Source organism: Neovison vison, chromosome 7, assembly GCF_020171115.1.
Source record: "Neovison vison isolate M4711 chromosome 7, ASM_NN_V1, whole genome shotgun sequence".
Taxonomy (NCBI): Eukaryota; Metazoa; Chordata; class Mammalia; order Carnivora; family Mustelidae; genus Neogale; species Neogale vison.
The window spans coordinates 52,527,980-52,544,943 of NC_058097.1; the positions used below are offsets into that span (position 1 = coordinate 52,527,980).

The following is a 16,964-nucleotide window of genomic DNA, read 5'->3' on the forward strand; positions in this document are numbered from 1 at the left end:
GGTAGCATCCTGACGTCTCAGGGTGACTGAGCTTCTATCCCTGACATTGTAATTATAGTAGTCACAATCCCCCAAACCCTAATTCTTGCCTGAAATCATCCCATCTCTCCCCTCATCTCCTGTGCTGTAACAGGAGGGCAGACCCTCTACCTCCCTCCAGAGGCCCTCCTCTTCTGCCCCAAGTATCCGCAGAGCTGTGAGGTCCTTCACACTGTCTGACCTTCAACTGCCCCATTGCAGAGAAGCCTCCTCCCAGGCCCAAAAACCACAGGATGGCGAGAGAACACCCACCTCAACCCCACACAGGTCAGGGGAGAAGCCACCCGATCCACCCAGGGCAAGAGAGATGAAGATCAGATGCGGGTAAGGCCTTCCCCTCACAAACTTGAAAGTAGAGCCATCTCGCAAACAATACAACACAGCACCGGGCAGTTGGGGCTGGAATTTATTGCACAGGGACATGGACACGGAGATTGAGACAGGAGGGCGGTGGGCTGTGGGCTCTATGCTCAAAATACTAGGGAGGGTGTCGGAAGGCAGAGGTCAGGATGCGCTCTGCCAGATGGTGGAGGACCCCGGCCTGACGGCAGAGGAGCGAGGCCCCGGGCCAGCTCCCCTTGGCGCCCCCACCCCCATTCTTCTGGATGACGACTCCGGAGACGCTAGGCGATGTCATGAAGAGGAAGCCCGGGCCCAACCGGGTAACGGAGCATCCGCCGTGGGGGCGCGGGCTCTTGAGAGGCGGCGATCCAGCTTGGGTTGGAAGGGAGGGTTACCCGGGTCCTCGCCCCCCCGCGGCCTCCGGCGTCTCTCTGGGTGTCTGACGGTTCGGGCGGCGGCTGGGGTCGCTGTGGCGGCGGCGGCGGCTGCGCGGCAGCTCGAGCTGGGGTCGCGGCCCGCCGGGGGCTCCCAGGAGGCAGGAGACCGAGGCAGCGGCGGGCGCCGGGGCAGGCGGCACGCCCGGACGGGCGGCGCACGGAGGGGACGGCGCGCTGGGCGGCGGGCCGGCAGGGCCCGCGGGGGGCCGCGTGGGAACCCAGATGAGCCCGTAGTAGACGGCGAGCAGCACGGCGGCCAACGAGACGCAGAGGAAGTAGGCGCAGACCGGGGCGAGGCGCAGCCAGCGGCCCCGCGGGCCTTCGCTCAGCCCGGCGCCACCCGGGCTCTCGCCGCCGCCGCCCACGCAGCTCGTGCCCCGCATCCCCGCAGCCCACTGGGCCCCGCGCAGCAGCCCGCGCAGGCCCCGCCCCCGCGCCCTGGCCCGCCCCCGCCACCCACCCCCTCGGAGGACCGCCTCCGCGTTCTAAATCTCCCTCGTCCAACCCCGCCCCCGCCAGCATGGTCACGCCCCCGAACGGGCGGGTCTCCATCGGCTCTGGGTCCACCCCCTCCCCAGTCTCTAGCCAACCATCATCAAGCTAAGGCTTAACTAGCGTTCCGACCCCACCCCTCACTTAGCTCTGACCCCGCCCTAGGCCTGCAAAGTAGCTCCCTGCGCTTCCGACTACCGCCAGGCTTCGGTGTGATGCCCACACCTCTTACCTGAGAGCCCGCCCAGAGCCTAGCCCCGCCCTCCCCTTTCTGGCCTCCTCCCCCAGCCTTAACCCCATCCCCCTTCGGGATTTAGACTTCTCCCAGGCATCCAGCCCCGCCTCCGAGCTCCACGGCCTTGCGAGGTTCAAGCCTCACAAAGCGCCCTGGTCCTTAGCCCGCAGGCCCGCTCCGCTTCTAACTTGCCTTTCTCCGAATCAGACTCGAAATCTATTGCATTCGAAGCCACCCTCTTCTCTCCCTGGACTCACGCTCTCTAGTCCAGGCTCCACCCCTTTCCTCCGCCTCACTCCACTAGTACTAGTACACTCCACCAGCACCGTACTGAACACGCCCCCAACCGAGGGCTGCACCCCACACCCGCATTAGGAACGCCCATCTAAACCGGCCGCTCCATCCACATCTAAGGCCATCCTGCGCTCTAACTCCGTCCGCCAGACTTCTGGCCCCGCGCCGGCATCCTAACCACGCCCCCGGCCGAACCTCCTCCGTACTTAGTGTCCTGAGGCCTAAACACCCCCGAAGCCCCAGCTGGGCCCCACAACCCAATCACGCCCCTTCCCCAACTCCTCCCCACCACCCTCTATTTCTCCCTCTCCCTAAAGTCACGGGATTCAGAGCGGTCTCCGGGGAAGAGAAAGCGCAGCCTGGGAATCCAGACTAACCCCCTCCTGCCGCCCCCACCCCATCAAGGCGGGGAAGCTTCAGTCCCCTCCCAGCAGCGTCTTCAGGAATTCGGGGAGGCCTGCGGGAGGAGGGGAGGGGAGGGAAGACGTATCAGGGGGGTGGAGAAAGGAAGACCCCCTTCCTCCCGCCTCTTCCGCCACGGAAAAGCCCGCCAAGCATAGCAACCCAGCCTGCCCTGCCAGAAACACAGTTCAAAGGTTAGCGGAAGCACTGCGTTTAATAGGCGATGGGGCCGGTGGCCCGGTAATTCCGAGTCCAGTGGAAGAGTCACCGGCTATCTGCCAGGCCCCAGATGTAAACCAGGAGGCAGTAATCTAGGCCCGGGGACCGGCATCTATCACCCCATGGCTTCCATTAGGTGGGTGATTAGGGGCGTCTCAGCCCTCCCGGTGCCACGGCGCCCCCCGAAGCGTGAGACTGAACTATTGCCCTGGCCCCACCCCGTTCACGCTCCCTGGCTCCGCCCCCCTTACATTTAACCCTCTTCTGGCGGGAGTGTGACGGAAGCAGAGGACAGAGGCGCAAGGCGGCAGGAGGTTAGTGCAGAGCGCGGAGGCCACAGTCGGCGGGTGCGGTCAGCGGGCGGCCCCCGGTGGCGGAGCGGCAGCCACCACCTTGCAGAAACGCACCCTCTGGAAGTCGGTGATCTCCGCGGTCTCCTGGCCCTCGGTGCCCGCCTCTGAGGAAAGAAGAGGCAGTCAGCGGAGGGACGGTCTCCCCAACCCTCCACCAGGACACCTCCTCCCCCGCCCCGTCCAGTTCTGTCTCTGATCCCAACTAAGCCCGGCTGCAGTCGCCCCGTGCTAAATGGTTTATGGGTTTCGGACTCCCCTCATCTTCGCAAAGGACCCACAAGCTGCGTGCACCCCAAAAGAAGCCTGTTTACAATCGATGAAATCATTGTAGTCACCCTAAACTCTGTCCTCGCACACCCCAGCCGCCGCCCCCCTCACACTCCCACAGGCATAAACTGACTCCCATCACGCCCGCCCTGTTGGACCTGTCCCTCTCTGCCCTTGCCCACGAAGAGTGCTGACCAGATCTCCCTTGGCTCTGCCCCAAACTCTAACCCCGCCCCTGGGGAGGTTCCTGGATTGCAACCTAGTTAGATGGAGGTGGAAGCAGCCTTGGGCCCAATATTCTCATGGGGGTCTGCGTTTCTATTCTAATTTATCCTACGTGGTTAGACCTCAAAACGCCAATCCTGCCCTCAGCTAAATCTGTATTTCTACCCCTCTCCTATTTAAATTCCTAATTTTGCCCTCAGCCCCGCCCCCTTGAACCTAGCCCCACCCCATTACTTTTAGAGGACATCCCCAGACACCGGGGTCTGCCTCCAAATCGCAGTCCCATCTCGGCTCCACCTCCTCACAGCCCCCCTCCCTCCTCCATTCAATCCCCTAGCACGAGATTCTCCAGTTAGCTCCACCGCCTTGACCTTGGCCCCAGTCTAGCAGGATCCTAGCACTGTAGCCTCACCCCCACGTCCACAGCTATGCCCCACATACCCAGCTCCACTCTTGTCCTACTCTCCCCAAACCCTCCCCTCAGCGCCAGAGGGAGAAAAAGAGGAAGGAAGCTGGCCCCGTTGGGCCCCGTCCACTCCCCCACCTGGAGCTGCGTCAGACCTTTCCTCCTCAGCTTTCTGGGTTCCCGGGAGGCTGGGCCCACTCTCCAGGGAGGCAGGGGCTGGCTGGTCACCTCCTGGGGAAGGAGGAGGCCCAGTCAAGTCCCTACCCCTCCCAATTCTCCCCGACACAGAGAGAAGGCCCTGGGGGAGAGAGAGGTGTTCAAGGACACACTTGGGGAGTATCATTTGAGGACTTGAACTCTTTATTGGGGACGGGGCATTCCAGAGACAGGCATGGGCTGTCTTCCCAGCCACCAGGGCGGTGGGGCACCCACGGTCCCGGGGCCCAGCCCCAGACACTCCCCACAGCCAGTGCACCCCCGGAGCGCGTGCGCACACACACAAGCAGCTAACTTCATGCATTTCCAAAAGGCCAGGCCTCGCCCAGGGACAGGACACCAGCCGGGTGGGCATCCCGGGGAGAATTCAGCTCCATCTCTTCACCCCAGTCAGACACGGGTTGGTGGTCCCCAGGGGGTGAAAAGGGGCTAGAAGGCGTGGCAGGGGCCTGGGGCAGTGGTGGGGGCTTCTCTGGCCTTGACGGCTCTGTGTCAGCCTGCTCACCGGTGGGACTTCCGGTGTGGCTTCCCGTAGGGTTTCTGGTGGCCTCTGTCTCCGGGGGTTGGTGGTCTTGGGCTGGTTCTTCCTCCTCATCATCAGCCTCTTCTTCTTCTTCCTCGACCTCCTCTTCTTCCTCCTCCTCCTCACTCACATCTTCCCACTCCTCATCCTCCCCCTCGTCCTCCTCCCCCTCGTCCTCCTCCCCCTCATCCTCAGGGGGCCGGTGGACAGGAGGAGCTGGGGTCTCCAGTGGCTGTGGGGAACACAAGGCAGATCGGGGAGAGGAGGTGGGCCCCAAGCACCCCCAGGCCCCCTCCCCAGCGACGAGAGCCCGCCCTACCTGCGTGGCCGTCTCCTCAGGGGCAGTGGGCTGGGGGGCCTCAGGGGCCGGGGACACTGCCTCCTTCGTTTCCCAGCGGTCATCATGGTCACTGGAGGGGACAGAGGAAAGAGATGAGGCCCGGGTGGCCAGGAAGAAGGGGCATCTCACCTCCAGGTCCTCCCCCGGAGAAAAGCTACCAAATTCAACTCAGGGCGCGAGGAGGCTGGAGCTTTCCAGGAGCAAAGCCAGCACATGGGAGAGCTGAGGAGGAAATGGGGGGGTGTGTCCCCAGGTGTCAGGGACAGACAGATGGAGGGGCGCCAGGTGGCAGAAGAGGAGCAAATGGGAGATGAAGGGAGAGATGGAGGTAAAGCAGAGAGCTAGGCCTGAACTCCCCAGAAACAAGAGCCAGACCCACAGAGAGTTGAGCACCAAGAAAAGACAGGTGTGAGACAGCACAGACATGCTCCCACGTGCAGGAGTCAGAACCACCACGGATCAAGCCAGAAGCCCTGCTGAGGGTGCGGGGGTGTGCACACACTGAAGGAAGGGGTGCCCGCACCTGTAGGCACGAGGGGCTGCCTTGGTCTGGGGTCGGCTACTCTTCCTCCTCCTGCGGCTGACCTCAGCTTTGTGCTGAGTCAGGAACTCCCTGAAAGTGGGGGGTTTGGGGGGCCGCGTCCAGGCCTGGTCATCTACAACAGAATCCGGGAGGAGTTGGGGACAGGGGCATGGCACAAAGTCACCCCTGTGCCGGGCCCTGCCAGCTGCTCCCCCCGCCCCAGGACACCCACTCACCATAGCGGTGGGATGATTCGAGCGCAGCAGCTGGGCCATCCTTGAACCTGGGAAAAAGAGAAAGGGGGTGAGCACGCAGCTGGGGGAACAGTGGGAGCAAGAGGGGTGGGAAGAGATAGGGAGACAGATGGGGGCCGGGGTCAAAAATCAAGATCATAGAAGGAGAGATGGTCAACCAGAGGAGGTCACTGATTAGAAGGCAGACAGAATCAGGGGACGGGCAAGAGGCAAACTTGGCATTCTAGAGACAAATAGAAAAAAAGTCAGTATTTGACCCCAAAACAACAAAAATTTAGGAAGTACATGATCTCTAGCTTCCAGTCTGGCCTCTGTTCCTATCACTGTCCCCATCTCCCTGGCTAAGCAGAGTCTCCTACCACACAGAGCTCCACCTCAGGGCCTTTGCACCTGCTGCTCCTGGGACACTTCCCCAGACTTTTCTGTGGCCTGCACACTCACCTCTCCAGGCCTCAGCTCAGACCCTCCTAAACCCCTAACATAATCACATGTTATTTTAGATATATCACCAAAGTCTAAAACAAGAGCCTCCATCCCTCTCCGTATTCTTTGCTGTTCTTTGTGACCTGCCCCTGGATCGAGTTTCTACCTTTCCAACTCGACTCGAGGTTCCCTGAAGGCAGAAGTGTTTCGTTCATCACTGTATTGCCATCACCCTTCATGACACAGATCAGAGACTCAATAAATATTTGCCTATGTGGCTCAGTCGGTTAAGCATCTGCCTTCAGCTCTGGTCACGAGCCTGGTGGGATACCAGGATCAAGCCCTGTGTGGGGCTCCCTGCTCAGTGGGGAGCCTGCTTCTCCCTCTCCCTCTACCCTCCACAACTAGCCGTGCATGCTCTTGCTCTCCCTCAAAATCTTAAAAAAAAAATTTTTTTTTGCTGAGGCGCCTGGGTGGCTCAGTTGGTTAAGTGTCTGCCTTCAGCTCAGATCATGATCCCAAGGTCCTGGATTCGAGCCCCACATCGGGCTACCTGGTCAGTGGGGAGCTTGCTTCTCCTCTGGCTGCTACTCCCCTGCTTGTACTTTCTTTCACTATATCTCTATCAAATAGATAAATAAAATCTTAAATAATAAAATCTTAAAAAATAAAATTTGGGGGCGCCTGGGTGGCTCAGTGGGTTAAAGCCTCTGCCTTCGGCTCAGGTCATGATCCCAGGGTCCTGGGATCGAGCCCCGCATCGGGCTCTCTGCTCAGCAGGGAGCCTGCTTCCTCATTCTCTCTGCCTACCTCTCAGCCTACTTGTAATCTCTGCCTGTCAAATAAATAAATAAAATCTTTAAAAAATAATAATAATAAAATAAAATAAAATCTTAAAAAAAAGCTATGGAAATCAAAGCACGCATGGGCTAATGGACCGACTGCAAGCTGCCTCAGAGACACAAGGGACGAACCCTGACAAGGTCTCCCTAAAAGCCTCCAAAGGGTCAGCTACAGTATCTGTGCAACATAGTCTCGCACTTGCACAAGCTCTGCCCCTGATCCAGAAATGAACGCTCTGTGCACTGGGCACACAGCCAACAGCCTCTCTGTCCGGCAAACACCAACCGAACAGGGCTGGTGTGAGCACTTCCGGAGCAGCGGGGCAGGCAGCGACATAACGACGACAATGGCAGGGGCACCGGGGGTGGGGGCTCAGTCGGCTGGACGTTCGACTCTTGAGTTCAGCTCCCGTCATGATTTTGGGGTCATGGGATCAAGCCCCACATGGGGCTTTGCTCTCAGCAAGGAGTCTGCATGAGGACTGTCTTTGTCTCACCCTCTGTCCCCGCCTCCCCCAATAAAATTAATAAATAAATAAACTCCAGCTGCAGATCTATCGATGACTGCTGGCTGGCTCTTCAGTCCGGACACCAGCCCTCCTGTCAATGACACAAGGAAGAGCTTCGCCTGAAGTTGGACTAATGGGCTGCTTCCTGGGGCCCGAAAGGGGACCCGGCCAGATAAGGGTAAAGGTGCCCCCCGGATGAGGGGTGTGGGTTGGGGAAGCGGGCATGCAGTTTGAAGGTCCCATCACCGGCCGCCCGTCCTTACACCTTCCCTATTTAGAATTTCCATCCGTGCCCTTAGCCAGGGCACCGCTGCACAAACCACCAACTAGATCAGCTTAGTTTCCCACCACAGCAATGCCGCCATCGCCAACAGGGCAGGGAGCGTGTCCCCCTCCCTCCCGCACACCTGCCAATGCCATGCCCAGCACTTCTCCAGAGAGCGTCTGCCACCTGAGCCCCAGAACGAACCCACGGGGAGCCAAGTGCAGCCTGCACCAGGGAGCCAAGCCCGGCCGGGATGGCAGAGACAGAGACAGAGGGAAGTCAGGGTCAAGGCCAAGGAGCCAAACGGGGGCAAGCAGAGGGGACACTCACATCCCGTCGGTCTTCTCGGCATCCCACTCCCGCCGCCACTGGCCAGTGGGCTTGCGGTGTCTCTGCAGACGCTCCTGGTCAATCTTCTCCCTCTCCTGCTTCCAGCGCAGATATTCTGACCGCTCCCGGCCCGTCATGGACAGCGTCATGTCACCAGCACTGCCTAGGCCAGCCCGGCGGCCCTGCCCACCCACAGACAGGCAGTCAAGGCCCCATTCCCCAGGCCGGCCCACCCAGCCCCCATGTGCCTGCTGCACTCAGCAGTAGGGCCATGCCCAACACAAGGGGCGACAGCCTGGAGGCTAGAACCAGGTCAGCTCCAGAGGCACCTCTGCAGAGAGGCCGTCCCAGATCGCTCCCTTGCAAGTAGCGCCCTCTCTAATTTCTCTCCCTGCTGGAGTTTTCTTCACAACCTTTTGTACTACCTGACACCCCACTGCAGGTTGGTTTACACAGCACCCCCCCGAATCAATTCCACTGGGGCAGTAGCTTGGCCCTAAGACAGTCCCAGTGGGCACCTGAGTGGCTCAGTCATTAAAGTCATTGCCTTCAGCTCAGGGCATGATCTCTGGGTCCTGGGATCGAGTCCCATTGGGTTCCCAGCACAGCGAGGAGTCTCTTCTCCTTCTCCCTCTACCAAGTACTCCCACTTGTGCTTGCTCGCTCATTCTCTCTCCCTCAAATAAATAAAATCTTTAAAAAAGAAAGAAAAAGAAAAAAAAAAGCCCTAGCACCTAAGTCCATATCCAGCACCCAAAAGGTCCCATAAACACTACTGACATTCGCGAGAGGACGTCACCCAAAGGCTCCATAAAGCTAAAGAGGAAAGTACGACGGTGCCCAAATGAGAACGGACCACCAGCTCGGGGCTGAGGCTGCCCCCACACCGCTGTCTTGGCCACCCTGGGCCTGGTGCTCGGGCACCCCCCGGCACCCCCCATCAACAGTCACTGCAGGAAGGAAGGCCGTTGGCAGACGGGCTCGACCCAGGGTGCCCCGGCTGCTGGCACCCACCTGCCGCTCCTGCTCTAGGCCACAGCGCACCCGCTCGAAGTCAGGCCCCCCCCAGTTGCGCCCATGCCGGCGGCTGCCTTCCCGCCGGTCCCGCTCAGGCTCCTCCAGGGGCCCACTGCGTCGTCGGGGGTCATCCAGGAAGTTCCGCACCGGGTTGGGCTCCAGCACACCTTCCTGCAGGCACAGGGAGTGGGGGAGGAGGGGCTGGAGAGCTCACGGGGGCCCAGGCGGCTCCACCCCGCCGCAGGGACACCCAGGGCACTGACCCGTTGGTTGCGCTCGTACTCCGCTATCTTCTCCATCTCCTCGTTCATCTTCTCAATGTTCTGCCGGCGCCGCTCCTCCCACTCCTGGGGGCAGGCAGGACACAGAGACAGGGACACCAGGAGTCAGCATCCGCGCAGAGGAACAACCACAGCAGGCCGGAGACTCTCTGCAGACAGGCCTGCTCACCAAGCCGGCTCCGGGCTGGCATCTGGGCATTCGGCTCCCGGCACATTCCCGGGCAACGGTTAGCTACGAAGGGAGCTCAAAGCACCTCAGCTGTCTGTGCCAATGGTGGCATTTACTGGGCACCCGCTTTCCTGCTGGGGTCTGGAACTGGGGTTTGTATGAGGCAGAGGGGACCTACGGAAACCCCAGGCAGGGAGTCCCTGGTAGGCAGCCCTTTGTCATCAGGATTCAATGCTGGAGGAATTGAGGGCACCGTAAGGTGTGGCTATAACAGACCAGATCGCTCCTGAGCCCACATCTGATCCCCTCCAGATGTAGTCTCCTCCGCCTCCTCCCCTCCGTTTCCCACTGTAATAGATCTCAGCTGCCAATCTTTCTAGGGGACCCCTGCACACGGAAAAGGAGCCAGGGACCACAACACCCCACAGCTGTCACAGAAATGATGTTGTAACAGCAGTAATAATCTGGCAGATGGCGAGGTGCCCCCCCCTCCGCCGTACAATCCATTCTCCCTTTCTTCTGTGGGAACAGAACTTTAGATGAGCACACCGCCAAGTTGCCAGAGAGGACGTTTGCATTCCCACAGCTTGGCATACGGGGGAGAAATAAACTTCCACCTGGGTTAAGCCACGGTGTCCTGAGGTCTTTTGAGGACAACAGCTTAACGTGTGCAAATCATAAACACCCGCAAGTAATGTTCTTCAAGTGCTTCCCCAGAGGGCTTCGATGCCTGATGTCCCAGAATGTTCGCAATACCCTTGAAACCTGACTCTTATTACTCTCCTCAGAAGCTCCCAGGGGAAAGTGAGCTGCCCAAGGGCAGGGAATTAATTGAACCAAGTTGACCCCAAGTCCAAGGTGGGCCCTGAGCCGCTCTGCTAGACAGTCTCCCAGCCCCTGACCCGCGCATCTGGGAGGGAGAGCAATTGCAGATTGCGTGGGGGCACTGCTCCCCACGAAGAAATCCAGCTGCGAGATGGACAGAGTAAGAGAGTGAGCGAGCGCACATGGACCGGACGGAAACGTTGCACCAGAATGAGCAACATGAGGGGAGATAACAAAAAAAAACCAGGGAGAGCACACGAAGCACCCATCAGGGGGAGGGAGGGAGGAATGAGAGCGAGAAAGAACAGATGGGGCACTGAAAAAGCTGATGGAGAGGTGGAGAAAGACAGACAAACAGATACCGGTCCACGTTGAGTAGGACCAAAAAGCAACGAGACAGTAAGGGTAAGGGCCTCTGCCGGATGACCCCAGCCTATCCCGGGATTCTACCTTGGATTTGCGGTCGGCAGCTGAGGCATCTCCAGCTCCAGAGAGATGAGGGGAACCCCTGGCCCGGCCCCTCCTGCCACGGCCGCCAGCTCCTCCTCGAGGCTGCTCCCCAGAACCAGCCTCCCAGCTACGGGCTGTCCGGCCCATGCCTGCCCGCCCTCCCTGCTGGGGGGGCATCCGGCCTCCCTTGCTGGCCCCTGGAGGTCGCGAGGTCCCAGGAGACCTCCGGGAGGGACCCAAGCTCTTCTCCTGGAGGAGGGAAGGGAGGAAAAGTACAGTCACCGGGATGAGGAGACTGGGACCCCCCCAAACCCTGAGAGCAGCGGTGAGATTGGAGACCAGCCCCAGGGCTGAGGCAGCCAGCACAGGAGAGCTCTCAGGCCCCAGGTCTCCATGCTCACCCCCTCTCTGTCCTGAGGAGTCCCCCACCCCAGTGCGGAGCTCACCGCCTCCACTGCCATGTTCTCCTTCTCCACTGAGCGGCCTTTCCGGGGAGCTGTCACAGCCACTCCCTCGAGTTCAGCTTTTTTCCGGTCCTCCTCAATTTCCTAGAACCAAATAGCAGGAGGAGAGTGTCAGAGGTACTGGTGCCAGCTGGATTCCCACAGCCCCCGAACTCCCCCCTAGACTAGCCCCCACCTAGGCCTCTCTCCTGAGCTTGACAGGAAAGCTGGTCAGTTCAGCATCTTCCCCACCACTGCCACACCACGCTATTCTCTAGCTCAGAAGCCTCCTGGGGTACCCATTTCTTGAGTATGAGCTAAAGGCTTCCCCACAATCTATGGGGCCCTACAGGGTCCGGCCTCATGACCACTTGACCTCATCCCCTACCTTCTCCCCCTCACTCACCCTGCCCTTCTCACTGTTCCTAGAACGTATCAGGCTCAGACCTGCCTCAGGGCCTTTGCGCCTACTGTCCCCTCTGCTGGGAACACTCTTACCCCAGAGAGCCTTTAGTCTCTCATCTCCTTCAGGTTTCTGCTCCTGAAATGTCCCCTTCTCAGAGAAGACTTCCCTGACCTTTCCTACCATTCTCTTGGCCCTTCTCCTGTTCACTACCCGGCATTACATGTATTTTGCCTATTGTCCGCCTTCCCCCATGCAACAGATGCTACCTGAGAACAGGGGTATCTGGCTCTTTTGTTCACTGATGTATATCCCAAAACTAGAATCATCCATGACACGCAACAGAAACTCAATATGCCTCTTTTTTTTTTTTTTTTTTTTTAAATAAACGAATGAGTGCATGAAAAATGAATAAATGAAACCCATTCTTCCTCTCAGGCCTCTTCTCAGGAAGAGATCCACCAACCACCCTGGCACTTTTGACAAAGACCTGGGCCGCATCGTGACCTCTCGCTCCTCACAGCCTGTCACTGAGCCCTCCCAAAAGCCCTGTCACACGCCCCGCACCTCCTCTCCTTCCTCCCTGGTCTCTGAGCTCCAGTATACCCTCCTCCCAACCAACACCAGACAGCAGCCAGGGGGCTCTTCCTAAAAGGCTACTCTGACCTAATCCTGCTACTGCTCCAAAGCCCTCCAGGGCTCCCCGGTGCCCTCAAGAGAAAGTCCAAACTCCCAGTCTGGCTGCCAGGGTCAATATCCCTCCACTGACCTTCCAACCTTAAGCTCTGAGTTTCTACAGAAAATTGTTCCCTCCGCCTGAAACACATACGGCTCTTCTTTCCAGCTGGCTAACTCACCCTTCGGGTCTCAGAATCTCCTCCTCCAGGAAGCCCTCCCAAGCATCCCCCACACTGGGTGAAGAGCCCCCTTTGGCTCCCGCCTGACCTCTAAACACCTGTGGTTTAACCCAGCCTACTGCAGGTCATCACTGCCTGAGGAACAGCCGGTGCTCCTACTGGACTGTGAACTCTGGACTGTAAAGTCTGGAATAACCTCACGGATGTCTCAGTCATAGCTGTGTGTCCAGCCACACTCAGCCTAGAGCCTGGCAGTGAAGGCCCCGGAAGTATTCCTGCATGAACGATGGAACGATGGAATGAAAGAAGGAATGGCAGGCTAAGGCCTTTGGCTTTTATCCTGAGAGTGATGGGGAGCCATGAAAAGATTTGAAGGGAGAGGTGAGGGAAACTCACTGCGGGGAGGAGAGGGGATGGGGTCTCCCAGGGCAGGGCTAGGGCACCTGGTAGCGCCGGATGAGGGCCTCATTCTTTCGCCGAAGAGCCTCGATCCTCTTGTCCAACTCGGCATCCTTCTCCTCCTTCGATTTCAGATCCAGTGTGGCTGACTGAAAGAAGGAGACAACTGAGAACATAAGAAAAACTTATACCCAACCCAGTGCCATTGGATCCAGGGTCTGAGTCCTGGGTCCCCTCCTCCCAAGCCCCTGACCCAAAGCGTAGATTCTAGAGAGCCCACTTTCCATCTCACCATTCCACTGGCAAGGTGGGGCCAGGGTCACAGCAACCTTCCCCTGTAGAATCTGGACACAGCACTGGGGGTTCCTGAAGGCAAAGGGAACAAAAGGACTAAGGCCAATGTCTCCCCAATCTGCTTCCGTCTCACCCATCCCCAGGATCCCCCCAAACACACATGCACATGAACAACCCCAGCTGCACCCCCAAGAGAATTCTAGTCCTCACCACCATTCCCTCTTCTTGTGCGAGCCCGACCCCTACCGGGAGAAATCTAGAGTCCACCACCTTCTGGACATTTGTGCCCATTCCCTACTTAAACACTAGAGTCGCACCCACCTTGGGAAAGAAAGCTCTGGTCCCACCCTACAGCTTAAGGAAACATCCCAACACTGCTCCCTTCCAAAACAAGATTCTAGCCCAGCCTCTAGACCCCGGTGCTGGGAGTTTTAACCCAGGCCTCCATCTCCGGAGTGCTTTAGACACATCCTCCCGCTCCCTATCTGTACAAGAAGATTCTAGGCCCACCTTTCTTTGCCCACTCCGGTGCCCCTCCATCCCCGTGAACCGTCTAAACCCACCTCTTTCCCAGGAACGGTTCAAAACAACCCCACACAAAAACAAGCTCGAACCCTACACCTTGCCCTGACCCTGGGAGAGCACTTTAAACCCACGCCTCCCTCAGGGATGTCCAAGCCCCGCCTCCAACGTCCGGAGAAAGGTACCGCTGCCTCCTCAACAACCCCGCAGATTCCCAAAACAGGCCCGGTGTCCACTGGCGAGGTTTCCTGGGCTTGGCTCAACCCAGGGAATACTCCACCTGCCCCGACGCAGACAAAACTTCCCCGCCCGCGCGCGCCTTTGCAGGGAAAAGCTCCAGCCTCTACCGGGTCGGGAAGGCCAAGGCCCCGCCCCACCCCAGGACCAACTTTCTCCGCCCCGCCTTTCCCGCTAATCCCTTGACCCCGCCCACACGCGCGTATTTAACTAGACCCCGCTTCTGACTCTCCCAGCCCTCCCCCAGGCCCCTCCCCCTGGGTCCCACAGCAACAGCCTGAACACGCCCTCTACTCTCGCGTTATTACACCGGCCCCGCCTCCGATTTGACCAGCCAGCCTCCCGGTCACGCCCCCTGCCTCCCAGCCCCGCCTCGTCGTGTCAAGCTATGGCCCCGCCCCCAGTACCCCCTCCGAGGTTCTGGCCCCGCCCCCAGCGTCCGCGCGGACGCTCAGACACCCGGCAAAACTTTCTGACTCCACCTTCAGCATGCCCCGCCAGCACCCTGGCTCCGCCCCTGCCACCCACAACTTTTTGACCCCGGCCCCACCCTCGGAAGTCAGGGTCGACGATCTGGAGCCACTCCACGCTCAGGCGAAACTTTCTGGCCCCGCCCCCTAGCTCTCTGGGCCACACTTTGGCTCCGCCCCCAGCACGGGCACAACTTTTCAGACCCACGCCCCGGCCCCACCCACAGCCCGGCCCGCCCGGGTCCTGCCCACCCGCCGACGTCCCGCCCCACCTGGGCCCCTCCAGCTTCCCATGTGGGCGTCCTGTCCCCGCCCCCCGCAGAGTACGCTGCCCCGCCCGCACCCGCTCCCTCTCCCCCCACGTGGGACGCCAGGCCCCGCCCCCTCCGGGAGCGCTCCCGACCCCCTCCCCCGGTCACCTGTCCCGGAGACCCCGCAGCGTCCGCTACTCCGGCTCCGTCGGCCTCCGCGTCCGCAGCTCCCGGGCCGTTCGCGTCACTTCCCGCCCGCACCACGTGAAGAGGGGAACTAAAGAGGGCCACTTCCGGTCCTGCCGGCCCGTTTCCGGGAACCTTAAAGGCGCCGCGCCCCCTCGGTTGCTGGTGGGAGTGTGTCTAGGTGGTCCGCGGGGGTATTCTGGAAGCTTGCTCAACTTCGTTTGGCCTAGATTACCTCCTTCCGGGGAAAGGAGACAACAACCCCTTTCCGGCCTTTACCTGCTTCCTCTTTCCTGGTTCCAATAAATAGATACCAGGCACGAGGCAAAGACTCCTGATGCCAGATTGTGCTGGGGGTGGCTGGGGAATCCCTTACGCTCCTGCCAATGAAACCTTAGAGTAGAAGCTTAAGAATTTCAACCGATTGAATCTTTCCTGCATTCTCTAAATCTGCACTGAGTGCCAGGCTGGGGGAAGGTGCAGTGCATGGGGAGGAAGGGGGTCAAAGAGATGAGCTGGTGAGGGGAGGCATAAGTAAATACGAAATAACAGATACAGAAATGTGGGAGATACCTTACAGAGAGGCCTCCGGATAACAGGCGGTGGCTGTCCAGGCCGACAACACGGCCTGTGCAAAGGCCCTGTGGTGCGTGAGTGTCTTGCATTACAGGGACTGAAGGAAGCTCAGAGAGGGATCCGCTGGATTTTGTTACAGAGGCCAGGGGGTTACACACATTAACCAAAAATTCGATGTAATGAACCTATCATTACAGTTGATAAAAAGCGTTGACAGTTACAAGTGGGCAGACCAGATTCCCTGAGGTTGCTGGCAATTTTATCTTGAGACTCAAACCAGGAAGAGTGGAAGCACCTTCTAATCCCTGCTCCCTTATAAGGTTACTGTTAACAGCTTTTCAAAGACCTTTTCTACATATACAACCGAATTTTTTTGGAAGTCCCCAAATTTCTGCCAAGTTCACTATCTACTGCTTCAGGTCTTTATTCAGATGTTAGGCCCACTTAACAGGACTTCCTTGAAGCTGCCTCTCTGGAGATTGCAAAATCTCCCATCCCTTTTCTTCTTCCCACTCTAGTTTTCCATTTTACCATTCACCCTCTAAACTACCCAGTGTCTTATTTCTCTTCTTCTCTGCCTGTCTGCTCCCCTGTATCTCCTCTTTTTATAACTTGCTGCATCCCCAGTGCCTTCAACAGGGCCTCATACACAGTAAGCTATCTCCTCCCCACACAAAAAAAATGTATTTATGAATGGATCAATCTCCGTTACGACTATTTCCTCCCTTCTTATGAAACAAAACCATATATACTACGCTGAGATCATGTATCTTTATTTAAGCAATGGATGATTGACAACCTTTAAAACTTCTGTGTGGGCGCCTGGGTGGCTCAGTGGGTTAAGCCACTGCCTTCGGCTCGGGTCATGATCTCAGGGTCCTGGGATCGAGTCCTGCATCGGGCTCTCTGCTCAGCAGGGGGCCTGCTTCCCTTCCCCTCTCTCTGCCTACCGTGATCTCTCTCTGTTAATAAAAATAAAATCTTTAAAAAAAAAAAAAACTTCTGTGTGATATTCTGTCCTAGAGATGGGCCATAATCCGCCCTGCCTGGTCTCATGGATGTTTTGAGTTGTTTCCAAATTGGGGAGATGGCCGACAATGCTACACTGAACTTCTCTGGGCACACATCTTTGTAAGTGCATGACCCATAAGCTTGCTCAAAAAGGACTCCTGATATCATGATTAAGACCACAGACTCTGAAACCAGAAGGCCCAGGTTTGAATCTCAGATCTATCACTTACCAACCACGTGACCCTGATCTATCACTTACCAACCGCGTGACCTTGAGCGATGTATCGAACTTTTCTGGAGTTCAACTTCATCTGTGAAGGAGATACTATAACACCTCCCTACTGGGTCTGTAGTGCAGAAGTGAGTGGATTAATGAATGAAAACACAGAAAGTGCTTGGCGTGAGGCCTGAGATATTGTTAAGTTCTCAATACATGGAGACCATCATTATGACTTCTAGGTAGACAAATTCCCAGATCAAAAGGTAATTTACATTATGATGTTTCAGTAAAAATAAACCACGGCGGACACAGGTAGTTTAGGGTCTGAAGTGTCTAGAAGGTCGGAAGCCCTCTTGAAACAGAGAGTGAAAAAAAGTATAAGACAAGAGCACCATCCAGGGTGTTGGACAGAGTGCT

At 58.1% G+C, this 16,964-nt stretch overlaps 2 protein-coding genes across 6 annotated transcripts; both read right to left on the bottom strand.

The window, feature by feature from the left end:
- Window positions 1–427: 427 nt before the first annotated feature.
- Window positions 428–1,201, bottom strand: INAFM1 (InaF motif containing 1). Its single transcript, XM_044257026.1, has one exon. The coding sequence runs from the start codon at window positions 1,199–1,201 to the stop codon at window positions 773–775; it is 429 nt and encodes a 142-aa protein (XP_044112961.1). The 3' UTR covers window positions 428–772.
- Window positions 1,202–1,319: 118 nt separating this feature from the next.
- CCDC9 (coiled-coil domain containing 9) lies at window positions 1,320–14,808 on the bottom strand. Of its 5 annotated transcripts, XM_044257025.1 has the most exons (15): window positions 13,638–13,868; window positions 13,073–13,146; window positions 12,825–12,929; window positions 11,125–11,226; window positions 10,679–10,927; window positions 9,217–9,300; window positions 8,951–9,124; window positions 7,937–8,118; window positions 5,550–5,596; window positions 5,314–5,446; window positions 4,770–4,860; window positions 4,433–4,682; window positions 3,850–3,942; window positions 2,868–2,917; window positions 1,320–2,296 (listed from the first exon to the last, which is right to left on the bottom strand). In XM_044257025.1, the coding sequence occupies exons 2-15, from the start codon at window positions 13,073–13,075 to the stop codon at window positions 2,279–2,281; spliced, it is 1,581 nt and encodes a 526-aa protein (XP_044112960.1). In that variant the 5' UTR covers window positions 13,076–13,146; window positions 13,638–13,868; the 3' UTR covers window positions 1,320–2,278. The 5 variants fall into 5 exon arrangements, with proteins under 5 accessions (XP_044112960.1, XP_044112959.1, XP_044112957.1 ...); XM_044257024.1 differs by lacking the exon at window positions 1,320–2,296 and having other exon boundaries at window positions 2,430–2,917; XM_044257022.1 differs by lacking the exons at window positions 1,320–2,296; window positions 2,868–2,917; window positions 3,850–3,942; window positions 13,638–13,868 and adding an exon at window positions 14,723–14,808 and having other exon boundaries at window positions 4,054–4,682.
- Window positions 14,809–16,964: the final 2,156 nt, after the last annotated feature.